Source organism: Patagioenas fasciata, chromosome 14, assembly GCF_037038585.1.
Source record: "Patagioenas fasciata isolate bPatFas1 chromosome 14, bPatFas1.hap1, whole genome shotgun sequence".
Classification (NCBI taxonomy): Eukaryota; Metazoa; Chordata; class Aves; order Columbiformes; family Columbidae; genus Patagioenas; species Patagioenas fasciata.
In genome coordinates this window covers 1,009,915-1,026,413 of record NC_092533.1, presented here as the reverse complement: position 1 = coordinate 1,026,413, position 16,499 = coordinate 1,009,915, and the positions used below count along the sequence as shown (strand labels likewise).

Below are 16,499 nucleotides of genomic sequence, written 5' to 3'. Positions count from 1 at the left end.
TCCCAGCAGCGCTGGCTGTGATGGGGCTGCGGGACACGCAGGGACCGGCCACCAAACCCGAGCCCTGCAGGGAGTGCCGCGGGTGCGACAGGTGCAGCGCAGCCCGTCCTTACACGCCATAAAGCTGTAGGATATCCATATTATTCTTTAGTAATAACTGTTTTCCACAGGCACTGAGGAGCAGGAGCTCGTGCTGTACGGCGTGAGCAGCACAGCGACCACAGCACAGATGTTGCTGGTACCTGCCCGTCCCCAGGGCCCTGTCCTGTCCCCAGCGAGGAGCAGCTCGACACCCCCATGGAACAGCCCCTCTGTCCTTGTCACCGTTAATGCTCCGCTGGATTTTTCTGCATTATTCATAACTACAGGGATTCAATTCATGGTGCCTCGGGCCAGCGTTTGTTTTTTCCTTTATTTCCCCCTCCTTCCCGTGCTGGAGTTTGGGCACACGCGTGTGCAACCGGGCCCGTGCTGGAGTTTGGGCACACGCGTGGGCAACCGGGCCCGTGCTGGAGTTTGGGCACACGCGTGGGCAACCGGGCCCGTGCTGGAGTTTGGGCACACGCGTGGGCAACCGGGCCCGTGCTGGAGTTCGGGCACACGCGTGTGCAACCGGGCCCGTGCTGGAGTTCGGGCACACACGTGTGCAGCTGGGGCTCTGCGGGGACGCCGGGCAGGGCAGGTGGGCACAGCCACAGGATAATACACATATAGCGATGACAATGGAGAGGAAACCAGCAAGATCTAAATATGCACACGCGTTTGTGTGTGGAAGCCTTGTGACCGCCCAGCACTCAGCCTGACGCTGTCCTTGTCCCCCCAGGCTCCATCCGTGGGCGAAGGGCTCGTCACTGTCACCGTTATCCCCGAGCGACGGGGCAGCTGCTGCGCGCCCACGGGAGGTGGTGGATGCAACCTGGGCTGCTCCACAGACAAGGAGAGAACAAAAGGAAGATGGTGGGAATGGAGGAAAAAGAAAGGATGGAGGAAAAAAGTAAGGAGAAAAAAGTCTTGACAAGAGTTTAGAAATGAAGCCATGGGGATGCCCCCCGTACAGGGGCACTGGGGACTGAGCTGGGCCTGCTCCTGTGTCCCCAGCACCGGTGGCTGTCACAGGAGATGCTGCCCCGTGGGTGTTGCTGTCCCTGGAGCCGGATCCGCAGCGGGGCCGTCTGTGGGGCAGAGCCCGGGTCTGTGGGGCAGAGCCCGGGTCTATGGGCCACTGCCCAGCCAGGGGTGATGAGCCCCGGCAGCTGATGCTGAACCCGCTCACGCTCATTCTTCTCAAAACAAAGAAACGTCCCGCTCGAGCCAAAACCAAAGACCTCCCAGCAAGCGCTAGGAAAATAAAACAAAAAGCAAGCGTGGCTGTTGTGAGCTGGAGAGGAGCAGAGGCTGCACGGGGATGGGACCCGGCCCCCGCTCCTCCAGTGGCAGCAGTGCTGGCATTGCCCGCAGTGCCCGGCATTGCCTGCAGTGCCCACAGTGCCCGCAGCGCCCGGCAGTGCCCGCAGCGCCCGGCAGTGCCTGCAGTGCCCACAGTGCCCGCAGCGCCCGGCAGTGCCCGCAGCGCCCGGCAGTGCCTGCAGTGCCCACAGTGCCCGCAGCCCTTCCCTGGGCACAACCGGCCCCTCCTCGGTGTGCAGCACGGCCAGCAGAGTACAGCCCAAGTCCTGGTGCATTAGCAGCGCAATTAGTGGCCGTATTAGATGCTGCATCAGCAGTTTCCCTTCCATCTTCTCGTGTGGTTTGATCTTGAATCAACAGAGCCTATAATTAGAAGGATTCCACTCGTTGTTTTTTTTTAAACTTAAAATTGCCTGTTGTGGGCTCAGCAAACATCCTCGGTCACACTTCGGAGCGCTGAATCTTCACTGCCATGGCCACTCCTGGTTGGTTTCAGAACAGGTTTCTGTCCTCTGGCCACGGGCTCGAGTGTTTGAGATGAATGACCTTTCCACCCCCTTTGGAGGTTTCTCTCGTTCCTGCCCCTCCAGCCCCATCGGATATTTACACTTCTTGTTTTGAAATGTACGTGTCCTATATAAAATATTTTCAAGTCCACCAGTAAGTGAAATCATCAGTAATCTTGCCAAGGAAACAAAAGGCCCCGAAGATGCTTGTGAGAGGTCTCTGCCGCACGTCCTTCTCCTGGGCTGGGCTTAGCGTGTGGCCAAGGCTGGGACTAAGGGGGAGGACGGGGCGAGGGGACCAGCAGAGGTCAACCAGCACATTGTGCCAGAGCCAAACACGGATCCAGAGCGCTCCAGCTGGAAATATTAAATGACAGGACCATAAAAATGGCATTTAATGGCATCTTTTCCAAACCATTCTGAAACCGCCATCGTTTAATTGGGATAGCGTGAAAAATTTCAATCTCATGCTGGGTTTCTCCCAGTTTTCCTGAAGATGAAGACAGAGCCCAAGCAAGCGATTGCACCTTGGTTTATGGATCTTCTTAGCGCATCTTTGCACAGTTGTTGTGTGATTTATATGTAATTATCATACCTCCTGTTCTTGTCTTGCCTCTGACCCCCATCCGCAGCCACCTACCTTGGAAAGCACCGAAGTGGTCGTTATGTAAGAAGCCTTTGTTCTAATTGCAAACAATTCGAAGAAACCCTTCCCTGCTGGGAAGCTGGCATTTCATGTTGCTCTTAAACGAGATTTTATTACAGCACGGATCTCACAGCGCTATTCAATGGGGGCAAAGGCATGAACTGCGTGAAGGAAAAAAAATCAGCAGTTGGATTTAGTGGTGGTTTGAAGATATTTTGCTTTTTAGAAACTCAAATGGTCACGTGGCAGGAAAGGAATTTTGTGACAGTTTTTTTGTTCTGGGGCTACGAGACTCTGAACAGCAGCTGCAGGGGCTCCACCATGGCCAACGCGGCTCTGCTCACCATGGCCAATGTGGGCTCTGCTCACCATGGCCAACGTGGGCTCTGCTCACCATGGCCAATGCGGCTCTGCTCACCGTGGCCAACAGGGGCTCTGCTCACCATGGCCAATGCGGCTCTGCTCACCGTGGCCAATGCGGCTCTGCTCACCGTGGCCAACAGGGGCTCTGCTCACCATGGCCAATGCGGCTCTCCTCACCATGGCCAACATGGGCTCTACTCACCGTGGCCAATGCGGCTCTGCTCACCGTGGCCAATGCGGCTCTGCTCACCGTGGCCAATGCGGCTCTGCTCACCGTGGCCAACATGGGCTCTGCTCACCATGGCCAACATGGGCTCTACTCACCATGGCCAACATGGGCTCTACTCACCGTGGCCAATGCGGCTCTGCTCACCGTGGCCAACATGGGCTCTACTCACCATGGCCAACATGGGCTCTACTCACCGTGGCCAATGCGGCTCTGCTCACCGTGGCCAATGCGGCTCTGCTCACCATGGCCAACATGGGCTCTGCTCACCATGGCCAAGGCGGCTCTGCTCACCGTGGCCAACATGTGCTCTACTCACCATGGCCAATGCGGCTCTGCTCACCGTGGCCAACATGGGCTCTGCTCGCCGTGGCCAACATGGGCTCTGCTCATGGTGGCCAACATGAACTCTGCTCACGGTGGCCAACGTGGGCTCTGCTCACCATGGCCATACTTTCTACACGCTCGGTTCAGTCCTGGGCAGGTTCACCCGTCCCGGTCGCTGTCCCGGGCCCATTTCTGCCCCGTCTCTGCCCTCCCCGCCTCCCCAGCCTTTCTATGACACTTCTGTTCTATTACACTTTGTTTTCCTTCCATCACAAACTTTTTGGCATCCAGTACCTGCATTGGTAAGTTTTAACCAACCTTCTGGCAAGTATCAAATGGTTAAGAAACACTGCCATAACAAAATACGTTTCAGATGAAGTCGAATTGTTTTCCTCCACACTTTGTGTTGTTTCTCTCGGTTTAAGGGTCTGGCTGACGCCGGTTTGACGTGAGGCCGAGTCACTTTGCTCAGACGCACACACCTGCTTTGGGTCTGATTAGAAAACTGCGGTCCAGCCCCCAGAAAACGGACGTTACGGCTGCAACGGCAAATGCGCAAGGTGCAGGAACCGCGTGATGATTGCCAATTAAACTGCTAATCTGAATTTAATTATAAGAAATTCTCCCGCTCTAGAAGTACAGCAGCAATAATTAGCTTCAGCATAGATAATTTTTGCATATGAGGTGAATAATGAGAACAACATCACTGAGTTGACTGGGCCGTCAGAACCAATCTTTGCCAGGCACACAGCGAAAACTCAACAAAAGCATTTTGGAGCCGTTTAATGAAAAAAACAGAGTTTTATTATATGGTTTCTGTCCATTATTCGGCATTGCTGTAAATGGCTCACATTTACTGCAACTTCTGTACAAATGTGTGGCTTTGTATTACCAGAACAGCAAATTTAAATGAAAAAATAAATGTTCAACAACTCCACACAAGCTTTTACAGTCCAACATTTCACTGAGTAGGTGAAAACTACAGACTCGTTACTACAGAATTATTCAGCATGAATAAAAAACTACAACTTTTATTTTTAAACAGGAGTCACCGGTTTAATTCTTTTATGCTAAAATTACTGTGATAAAAATAATGATTTTTTTTTTTTTTAATAACGCCATACAGCGGTATGATATAGGATTTGTCGCCAGTATATACCCTTCGTTTAATATACAAAATAGAATAATGACACAGCGTTGACTCTATGCTGTTATGCGAGTTAGTTGCAGGTGGGGATGTTCTCACACACAACAGCCTTTCCTGGGACGCCGGAGCCTCTCGCTGCGGGAAGAGGCTCCAGCGCCCTTTCCTAGAACGTGGTTCCTATGTGACCCCGCGGCCCCGAGCGCAGGACGGAGCTCAGCGCCCTGCCCCACGCAGCCCAACGGCCGCCCCAGGGCCGCCCCCGGCCTCGCTCGCGCGGCCCCGGCTGACGGGGCTTCCTGACGCTCATCCAGGCACTTCCTCCGCTTTTCTGCCTTTTTCCTGTGAGCGGGGGCTGTGCCACCCCCGCCCCGCTAAGGCCACCCCGGCCGGGGGTCGGAGCTGCCCCGGCCCCCGCGGACTCGTGCACTTTGTGATAAGGCACTAAGGGACCCGGTCGGACTCTCCCTGCGGTGTCCGGAGCCGCTGCACGGACACGGACACGGACGCGGCTCCGCTGCACACAGCGACACGGCACTGGGGACGCTCGGACTCGACGGCACGCACGGGACAATCGCTTGGACAATCGCTTGGACAATCGCTTTCTGACAACATCACAGTCTCCTCTTTTTTTCCTTAAACCCATAACTAAAACTGAACACACAGGCACACGGACAAAAAGGGGGCAGAGCCTCTCCTACGCTATCAGCTCTGACGGTGATGGTTTGTTCACTGTGGTTACCTTCCTGCTGGCAAAAACATCGAAGTGTTGTATCTTTGCGCATCCAGAAGCACAAACGTCTGCTCACACACACGCACACACACACGCACACACACACACGCACACACACACACGCACACACACACACGCACACACACACGCACACACACACACGCACACACACACAGGCACACACACAGGCTCCTTCACGTGGTGGCTGGGGATGCAGGTTTTCCCTGCAGCACCTGAACCAAGCAGACTGCAGCTCCTATCTGTTCCTCCAACAGGCACCCGAACATTTGCATTGAGCTGGGCTGAACGTCAAAATCAAAACACTGAACTTTACCTTCAGTGCCACAAAATGCACGTGTTCTTTACAGATCATTCAAAGAGAGGAGAATTATTATCTTTTTTATTAAAGATGACGTTTTACTCCAAAGTTCTGAATATAGTATCTTTGTTTTTAATAGATATAACATTCAAAAAGAGATTTAAGAAAGGATGAAAATTTAGCTTCCTATTCCGCTTGGAAACAAGCTTTTGCTGAACAACAGACACGTACTAGTGTATTGTGAACAACCTGCGCTCTCTATTTACATATTGCTGGTACCTGTACGCGGGTTATTGCCACGTTCTTCGAGCTGTTCCGCTGCGTACGGGATCCCCGGCGCCCAGGGCCGGCTGTATGCGCACACGCCACGGCGGCGCCGCGGGTCGGATTCGGCCACGGGCCGTGCGCGGTCCCCAGCCGCACGGACACCAGCGCTCCCGCCGAGCTCCACCTCCAGCTCCTACACAGTGAGCTGAGAAACACGAAATCACCCCCCAACCCAGCCACCGAACACAGGTTTTGCTTCCTACACAGAGAACTTCTTTGGATACTGAACACCGATGCCCTCAGTGCTACCTCCAGACAAACCCCAGCGGGTGCGGGTTACCATTCAGCATATTTGTGACCCCTACAAAAAATATAATTACATGTATCATGATAAAGCAATCTGTCATCTAAAAATCATCCTTATTATACACTATACAAGCTATTTTACAATCATTTAATAAATTGCTTTTAAAGCTGCAGTAGCCCTTCCCTTCTTTTCTCGGATCGCGAATATACCGATTATACATATTTGAAACTATAACTAAATATAAAAATATATTAGGTTTTGTATTTTATCAGATGATCTTTCTCATTTCTATTACACAAATAATCTGGCCACTTTGAGTAAAAATCAAATTTTAGAGTGGCTTAGTAAATATCTCAATTTCGAGATACAGAAAATTGTTAAGGTGCACGTAGAAAAGGCTACTACAGCTTCTAAACCTCTTAAAATATAGTTATCAATGGCAACAAGGAGAAATCCACAAGACCTATGGGGGCTTTATGGCACGCTAGTCGGTGGGGATGGGGACGCAGCCCTACAAAGACAGCAAGGTCGACTGACGGCTCCAGAGCGCGGCAGCAGCGGCGGAGCTCTCCGGCTCCGCGGACGGGGCGGCGCGCGGGACGGGAAAACGGGGCAAAATGCGGGAGTTTGGAGTCTGGGCCTGCGGAGTCCGCCCCGCCGCCTGTGCTGTGGGAAGGGCGCCCAGACCCGGCTCAGGACAGAACCAAACCAGCCTGTGCTGTGGGAAGGGCACCCAGACCCGGCTCAGGACAGAACCAAACCAGCCGCCTGTGCTGTGGGAAGGGCACCCAGACCCGGCACAGAACAGAACCAAACCAGCCTGTGCTGTGGGAAGGGCACCCAGACCCGGCACAGGACAGAACCAAACCAGCCGCCTGTGCTGTGGGAAGGGCGCCCAGACCCGGCACAGGACAGAACCAAACCAGCCGCCTGCGCCATGGGAAGGGCGCCCAGACCCGGCTCAGGACAGAACCAAACCAGCCGCCTGCGCCATGGGAAGGGCGCCCAGACCCGGCACAGGACAGAACCAAACCAGCCGCCTGCACCATGGGAAGGGCGCCCAGACCCGGCTCAGGACAGAACCAAACCAGCCGCCTGTGCTGTGGGAAGGGTGCCCAGACCTGGCACAGGACAGAACCAAACCAGCCACCTGCACCGTGGGAAAGGTGCCCAGACCCGGCTCAGGACAGAACCAAACCAGCCGCCTGTGCTGTGGGAAGGGCGCCCAGACCCGGCTCAGGACAGAACCAAACCAGCCGCCTGTGCTGTGGGAAGGGTGCCCAGACCTGGCACAGGACAGAACCAAACCAGCCGCCTGCACCGTGGGAAAGGTGCCCAGACCCGGCTCAGGACAGAACCAAACCAGCCGCCTGCACCATGGGAAGGGTGCCCAGACCCGGCTCAGGACAGAACCAAACCAGCCGCCTGCACCATGGGAAGGGTGCCCAGACCCGGCTCAGGACAGAACCAAACCGGCCGCCGGCACCGCGCCACGTCTGCCTCTCGAGTCGGTGGTGCTTTGCCACACATACTCGTCCAATGGGAGATTTAAGTGTATAGAAAATGTGAGTTTCTCCACACATAGGTAAACTTTTCTTAAGCTATGCATATTTTCCTGAAAATTTCCTGATGGGCAGTCAGGACTGATCTTCTTGGCATCAATGCAGCCCATGACTCTTATAGCTATGGCTGTTGCATTATATGCAAAAATCAGGCTTTTTTTTTTTCAATATATAAAATAACCTGCTCATTTACATCCAGTTAGGACTGGGTTAATTTTCTATGAATCTGCATATGCAACACTTTTGCACATATACCAAAAGTGTTTGTTTCATTCGCATCTATTTAAATTAGATTTAAATTAGACGTTCTCCCACCCACCCCGGCCCTTAAAAAATGCCAAATCTTTATGGTCACTCGGACAGCTGAAAGCTGGTGGGTTGGAAAAGCCCAACCCATTCTCACATGAACATACTCACGGATTAACGTCTAGAGGTCATTGAGGAAAGCTACGAGCTGCCCCACCTTAAAAACCCAGCTGTACAATAGGCATCTTGAAGTATTACAAAAAAATTATGTAAGAAAAAATGAACAAGCCGAGTTCACGGTATAGAAAGTTAAAGGAAATTGCTAAAACCAGACAGTAATAGCTATAAAAGGCACAACTTCCCTTTTCTGATATACACTTGTAAACTTTCTTCGGGTTACATGCATAAACCAAAACGCTACCTTAGCTTTAAAAAGAATCCAAAACACCTTAAAAAAAAAAAGAAAAAGCCTAGAAAATTGTCTCCAGCCAACTGCAGAAATTAATTAGCAGAATGTTCATAACACAGCCTCAGATCCTGCCACTGGTGGTTTGATCATCCGCGGGTGTTGCACCACTCCTGACGCGGAGACGCGCTCTCCTTCCCTTCTCCCCAGCTATTCACCGAGCGTGAGAAAGCCGCTGCTCCTCCAGCCTAAACCTTGGCCCTCTGTAAACCACATGTAGTGCATCATTACAAAAGAAACACCGCTGCAAGGACAAAATTAACAAGTCTGCTAGGTTTTTCTCTTTACAAAAAAAAAAAAAAGCTATCATTTGACGTTTTCTTAAGGCAACCCTTTTGTATTAAGGCAGTCACTTCTGATGAAATAGGAGCTTCTTGATATTTCCATTTGAATATTTTGGTATCTGATTGCTGATGATTTCTGCCAACATTTCCGGGAACTCGATACTCATGGATTTATCCAAAAATGTCTGGAAGCAAAAGCTCAGAAGATTTTCAACCACCTACAAGTGACAAAGCAAAGGATTACTCCCAGCACAGACACGGAGAAACACCATTAACCCCCAGCCCTCCTTCCTCCCGACGGCAGCGCAGGCCCACGTGCACCGCGATCCTCATTCTCATCAGGACCTCCTGTAAATGGTGCTCTAATACAAAACAAGCGAACAGACCGCACCCAAGAGATTTTGCGTCAATTCCCGTTCTAGGATATAAGACGCACACCTATGGAGAAGCTCAGTGGGATCTTTCCAGGTGCCTGGTGCACTAACTTAGCGGTGTCAGAGCTTCCCTTGCCTTATCCAGCTTAAGCATCACCTGGATGGTTTTGTACTGCATGCACAATTTAGAGAACACACCACGAAAGGAGACAGCCTGAATTTGGAAATTCCTCCCCAAACTGGACCGCTACTACTACTAAAAATAGCACTGATGCGTTATTTTAACGCAATTTCAAGCAACTCCATAGATTCTTGAACAGTTTGGCTCTGAGATACTACTGGTTTTAAACTTCAAACCTCTGCTACTACTGCAAGAACATTTACCATTTCAGAGTTCCTCCATTGTAAAGCAACGTGATTTTTAAAAACTGAAGACACTAAAAATTACATGAATTATAAAATCAATCGCTGCGGAGCCCACTGCAGAAGTCGTCTGAAAGCACCACATTCACCTCTTTCAATAACCCTTCAGTCAGACAGCAGGGGAGCCTGACTGCCTCCCCCGCAATAGTTATCCCTTTAAATACATTAAAAAAGGATAAAGGAGATTACTGTCATAACCCCCAACTTATTTATCTGGAACGTCTACACATTTGTCTAAGAACTTACATCATGCATAGAGTCCAACAGTTTAGTCAGCTGATAAAATCGCTGCCAGTTCTGGCTTGAGTTCCCTTCTCTTTTCACTATGGCCTTTCCCAGCTCTTTAATGTAGGTCATACGGATCTCTTCAAACAAAGATTGACTCTTCAGGCCTTCCTTAGGAACTGTAACATTGATACGAACCTTTAAGACATTATACATCTATGAATTGTGTCATTATTTAAGTTCTCTTACAGTAGTCACGAAAAGAAGAAACAGGATTTAATGAAATGACAGCAGAGAGACAAAAGGGAAGAGAATAAAAACGGAGCCAGATGACTCACCAAACAATTAACATAGGACTGCTGGCAAAATAGAAATAGTAATTAAAAAAACCCCAATGGTAACCAATGAGAAATACAGTGAAGGGAACTGGACCATGGAGGCAACAACACTAAGGCCTGGAAGTGCCTTGATGAGGAGGCACCAGGGCTGGAGCGCCCGTGTCCTCAGTGTCTGGGGAAACACGACATTGGAAAGATTCCACAAAAATTGTGTGTGCCAAGGAAGGCCAAGGACAGGATCACAGGATGGTCTGGCTCGGAAGGGACCTTGAAATGTCACCTCATTCCAGCCCTCCTGACGTGGATCAAATAACGTGTCCAGGCAAGGCAAGGACAGGCACTGGACAACAACCCAACGGCCCAAGGCAGGCGGGAGCTTCTTGGAACACAGGGGGGATGTGACAGCGATGGCCGAGCAGCTGTGGGCTGGAAACCCGAGGTCTGGGGAGCAAGGCCCATACTGAGTCAGCCTCAAATCCATGCTCAGTCCCTGTGTCGCCATCCTCCTACTGGGACAGGCCTTCTGGAGGCCAAGGACTAGTAAATAAAGCAGGACAAATCGAGCATATGGACTCCAGTGCTCTTTAAGATGTTTGATTTGAAGCCTTTGATTGCCTTGGTGAAGCAAATGGAAAGGGCTGAGGATAAAGGAGAGACCTGGGGCAAAGCCGACGGAAAGCGTCCCACCAAGGGACGATCCCTTCCTATAAAAACCCAGCCCTCGTTGCACTGTCAGCACCCGTGAGATGTCCGAGTGAAGTATCTTATCTGCCTTGGCGGCATGCGAGATGACAACGTGTCAACTGTTGCTTCAGTGATTTAAATGGAAAAGGTCTGTGAGCTACACCTATGTGAGATCTGTGTGTCTGGACTGCGTGGTGTTCCTGTTTTACTCCTCTTCTTCCTCTTCTCTTGGCAAACTTACACAGAACACAATAAGCGTACATTAAAATTGTCAAGTCATGGGCTAACCCACTATCTACATTTCAGCTATTCAATTTTCACAAGTTCCACGATGTACCACTCGCACACTGGATGTACTCAGAAAGAAATGTGAAAATACATTGTCCTTCCCTGTCAATACAACAAAGAGGCGTCCTGCTGGTTAACGTCACTGCCTGCCACACCTCACTCGTCACCGGGCTTCATTCAACGACTGGAGTCTCTTCCCCACTTCTGCCATGGAAACTCCTTCAAGGGAATTTCCAGCGGCTGTAAGGAAAGTTGGCCTGCACCACAGCCAAAACACCTCAGGAATTTTCGGGAGAGGTTTCAGAATCTGCTTTAAATTGGCAGTTTCAGGGCAGTTTCAAGTTCCTACAATGCCCAGGGCACCGTGGAGCCGCAGGTTTCCTGTGAAAGAGCCCTCGTCCCATGCGGGCTCGGCCGCGGTGCCGCCTGCGCCCAAACCGGCACCGGCACCGGCACCGGCGCGCTGCTCGCCACAGCCCCCCTTCCTCTGCTACCACCTTCCAAAGCCACCCAGTCCCCATTTGTTTATAGGAATTCACGCTGCCATTCGCTGGAAATACTCAAGATAAGGAAGGTTTGAGCCCTCGGTGTAATGAACTCCCTAAAATATTTAAACTATTTGGTGTTAATCAGTACAGACAACAGAATTTCACTAAGCTGTGATTTAACTACAGCATATTCTACTGAACACATAACAACCACCATGTAGTATATTCGATATCTTATAGAGTAGCTTTGGTATGTTAGATCAATTTATCTCACAATATCTATTGGAAATCTACCATATACTTTTTAGATGCAAATGCAAAAAACTATAGTTGTATTTCACTATTTTTAAATAAGTTCTGGGGGCAGTTTGAGAACTTCTTTGGGGAGAAACTGCTCCACGGCTCAGAACTTCCTCAGGGGTGGTGGCTTTGCTTTGGTTGGTTTGGGTGTTTTTGTTTGTTCCACGTGTGGTTTATTTGGTTTTTTAAGGTGTGTTACGGGCACAAAGTCACAGCTTTGCCTGTTTCGCTGGGTCCTGAACTCCCCAGCCAGTTTGTGATTTATACACTCGTGAAGAATTTTCAATTCCAGTTTTGAGCTGGGCCCCTCTGTTGGACTTGGCAAGTTTTGAACACAATCCATAATACCTTCGCATGAATGTCTCGTATCTGCTAAAAGCAGAACTGCCTTTACTAACTCTATATGATCAGGTGCCACGCAGAACAATTTGTCTTCTATTTGCTATCAGATACCTAAACACAATTTTAAACGACACGTGCACACTCGATACCGGCGTGTCAAACTTACATTGTTCACATAGGTATGGAACTGTTCACCTACTTGTAGAGAGGAGAAGCAGCGTTTTCATGCAGAGATACTCTTCATAGGAGACTTGAAGCCGCGAGAGCTCTCGGGCAACCATAAGCATGTGTTTGCATTGTTCGTACATACAGGGGAGATTCATTCTCTGCCTAGGAAATAAGAAGAGAAAAATCAGTTAAATGTCTGTCTAGCTACCTAAAAATTCTACATCTAAGTTTTCAAGACCCGTCTTGCAGTCCCAAAGTATGTAGTCCATATGGAGGACCATGAGGGTACGCTAGAGTAAGACATCAGATGAGGTTGCTCTAATTCTTTCAATATCTTTGAGACATCCACCTAAATTTAACACATCTTCGCTCACTAGTGATTTGCATCAACTTGCCATAACTTCTCCATTTTCAAAGTTTCTTCATACTTCTCATATTCCTTTTAAGTTCTTAGAAAGAACATTTAAATGTTGTTACCTTTACATGGTAATAATAAAGTTTCTAATTATAAATGGAAAGACATGTAGACAACCAAAGGAAAACCTTGGGAACACACTCCCTTGGAATCAGAACGACAAATATGATGTATTTATAATTTTTTCCTTTTATTTCTCTATTTTAATGAAATCCTGCACCAAGACAGGAACTCCTCCTTGTATTTGGCACCTCGGCTGAAGCAGCAGCCCCTTTCCCTGTGCTTTTACAGCTGGTTACTGTGATCACGGCACCATTACGGCTTTGGGTGGGAAATAAACACGAACAGATTAATTCTGAAGAGTGCAGGAGAGATTCATGCTTTCCCGTGTGAGCTTTTGTAGAGCAAAAGACAGGCAAAACAGCACATTTCCAGCACGACGGCTACACAATGTCTCCACAGTGATGTTAGCAATTAACGTTTCATTAATGATGTGTCACCTTTCCTAAGACCTCACCTATTCAGCATTATAATCTAAACAAAGACACACACAAAACTGCATCCCGGTCTAAGTTATAAGGGAAACCAGCGTCAGATGCTCAGCCGTGGGGTTTTTCTCGGGGCACTGGGCACAAAGCCATTATTGGGCCACTTGGCAAATTCTCTCCTAAACCCTCTGGGCTGTACCAAAGGGCATCTGACACACTTCAAATTGAGTAATTTAAGCACATTCTATGACAGGGCTCAGCAGTTTCCCTCACGGAAAACTATCGCCATTTCTGGGCGCAAGGTTAAAATAAACATTAGGAAACGGGTCGGCCCGTCATTTATTTCTATCTGCTGCAAACGCAACCATCGCCGCCGGCCGTGTGAAGACACGCAGATTGGTGACACCGAGGGCACGCTAACTGCAGTCCCGGGGGAAAAAAGGAAAGAAAAAGGCAAGCGTGGCCGAGAGCTGCGCCCTGCAGACACTGCTTTGTGCTCCAATCTATTCGAACCGCCTTGTTCTATAAGCATCTGATTTCCTTTGCTTTTGTAACCAGCAACCTCAGAGAAGAACCCGAGAGATGGATGATGAACCTTCCGGCACTCAACAAATGCTATAGGAAATAATTTCATATTGCAGCAACATTATAATCCAGCCTACCCAGCCCTATCAGACTTATTAACTTAGGGTATCCAATGTGTGATAAACACTACTCAAATACATGAGCCGATGTACCTTTTTCTTCCCTCCCCCTCCAAATAAATTCCAGGAGTACAGGCATAAAAATGGCACATTCAATAAATACTCAGGTTTCTGGAGAAGGCTGGTCAAATAACTACGCTGCCAGCTCAAGACTTAAGACGAACAGAGTTCAATTCTCTTTCCCACCACAGACGGCATCAATGACACTCGGAAAATTCAATGACGGCGGCATCCCCGATGGTGCAAATGAATAGAAGCATTCAGCACTGCTGCAGCAGAGCTACCTGAGCACTAAGCTAAACAAACCCGCTGACTTCTGGGCAGCTTTCTGTGCATTCACGGCGGGATATTTATAAATGCTGAGATCTGTCAGCTGAAAGCGTAGCATGACGAACCCCTTCAGGGGTCAGACGGGTTCTCTGTGTGCAGCCCAGTTACACACACTTTTTGAAAAGCGTCAACACGCGCTCGTGGATCTCGCTCCTCCCTGTCGCTGTGAGTAGTGACGACGTAGGGCAGTGCTGGGCAGGGCTGGAGAGGGATAAACGCAGGACGGATGTTGCTCAGATGCTCCAGCACATACATGGAACTAGAGAAAGTCTTATCAGACCCATAAAGAACTCACTCTTAAACAAAAATGCTTTGCAGTTGTGTCCCTTGAAATCACCAAAGCCTGGAGGAGCCTTCGAAGTCAAAGAGTTTCTCATCCTGAAGCTGAAGACGCTGAATTGTACCAGACACGAGGACAAGTCTTCAAAGCTCAGAAACGGAATAAAATAAATGGTTTCTAGGAACTCATATGAAACCTAAAGAAAATTGAAATGGAAGTAATGGCAGCTGTCTGTAAGCACGGCACTAACACAGGGGAGGGCACCGTGTGCTCTGCTGCCATGGGCTGTCCCTGTGCCCTGGCCACGTGGCCTCACCTGATTTACACAGGACCTGTGTTGTTCTTATGATCCTTCTGACGGTTAATTGTTATTGAATAGAATGAAAGGAATTTTGGGGTCAAAAGCAAGCTAAATATGTTTTAAAAATTCATCCTGAGATTTGAGTACGTGCAATTCCACATAGCCCATGAGGTGTTTATCGCCTATAGCATAATGGGACACATATAATTCTGTTTGATGTGTAAACTCAAATTACCCGCCAGAATTGAAAACCCACCCCGTGGACATCACCCCCATTTCGTGAGGCTGCCAGGGCGCAGGTCCGCACGGGGCGCTCAGCTCGGTGCGGCTGGGACCTCTCCCCAAGTCCTCCAGTTCTTTACCCTTCCCTTCCATTTAAGAAAACCAAGTACAGGTCAATGTGAAGCTGCGGGTTGAATTGCTCCTGGAATTGCTGCATTCCTACAGGTGTGGGGAGCGGCACGTCGTTCTGTCCTAGCCCTCCACTGAAACAATGCTTTGAAACCGCAATTAATAGATATGAAGGCAGAACAAATTCTTAGTTACAAATGAAAAGTGTTCCCATAAAGAACAGACTTGGAGAAATGTCATTTGCAGATCTCAGAAATTACCAGTTTGAGCAACTCCTGCCTCCTTATCTGCACGCAGAAACCTGAAACTGCTCAACAGGAAGCCAAAAATCTGATGCAGACAGCTGCAGTTCACTGCAAAAATAACCGTGACCCTGGTTCTCAGACAGGCAAAACGAAGGTTCTCGTTCGGTTACACACCAACCACCTACGTGTGACTGCATTGAGCGGAACTGAGCTTTAAAACTTAGGAGGAAAAGTCACTCTTTCCCTATTATTCCAGAGAACTCACTGCAATGTTATTAATATTAGAACTGGTTTTAGAATTATCAAATAATGGAGCTGCTTGGACTTTTGGAGGATGCTGCTTTACCTATTTATTTGGGAAGGGTTACCAGGTTTATAAAATATCTGGTTATGTCAAATGAAGTTACACAGCTGATACTGAAAATCCAGGTGCGCTGTTGTCTCGTGTCCCCAGCTCCCGGCCCCGCTCCGGCGCTCGCAGGGGCTCCACGTGCTGCTCAGGAGCCACTGGGTTTCAGCCTGGATGTTACTGACGAGTGGCACAGAAAATGGTACCACCAGAGAGTTTCACGGGGAAGCTGCAGCAGAGACTGCAGCTCCACGTGTTGTACTGAAAACAAACGTCCTTTTGGTAAACAATTTATGGACCAAAACTGTGACCAGAATGAATTTGAATATGAATATTTAGTGTAACGGGATGACCCTTGCGGGTTTTTGAGCAGTCCCGACACAGCCGGGGCTGCAAAGCTCGGTGCTGTTGACCCACTGACAAAACAGCAGGAGCCCTCTGACCGAAAGCAAATTCGATGTTATTACGCTTATTAGTGACAATACCAATTATTCCAATTCCAGCACATGGAGACTATTTTACTCCAGAGACATATTCTAAGAACTTTAATAAACGTAAGTACAGTGGACCCTCATTCCTCACCTACCCCTCAACTTTCCTTAA

The 16,499-nt window shown here is 49.3% G+C and overlaps 1 protein-coding gene across 2 annotated transcripts in view; it reads right to left on the bottom strand.

The window, feature by feature from the left end:
* Positions 1–7,929: 7,929 nt before the first annotated feature.
* The window catches only part of NR3C1 (nuclear receptor subfamily 3 group C member 1), a 57,513-nt gene continuing 48,943 nt past the window's right edge, over positions 7,930–16,499 (bottom strand). For both annotated transcript variants that reach the window (XM_065848999.2, XM_065849000.1), the window contains exons 7-9: positions 12,465–12,595; positions 9,847–10,004; positions 7,930–9,021 (exon numbers count right to left, since the gene is read on the bottom strand). In XM_065848999.2, the coding sequence (XP_065705071.1) occupies positions 8,869–9,021; positions 9,847–10,004; positions 12,465–12,595 (442 nt within the window). In that variant the 3' untranslated portion in view covers positions 7,930–8,868. The remainder of the gene's footprint in view (positions 9,022–9,846; positions 10,005–12,464; positions 12,596–16,499) is intronic.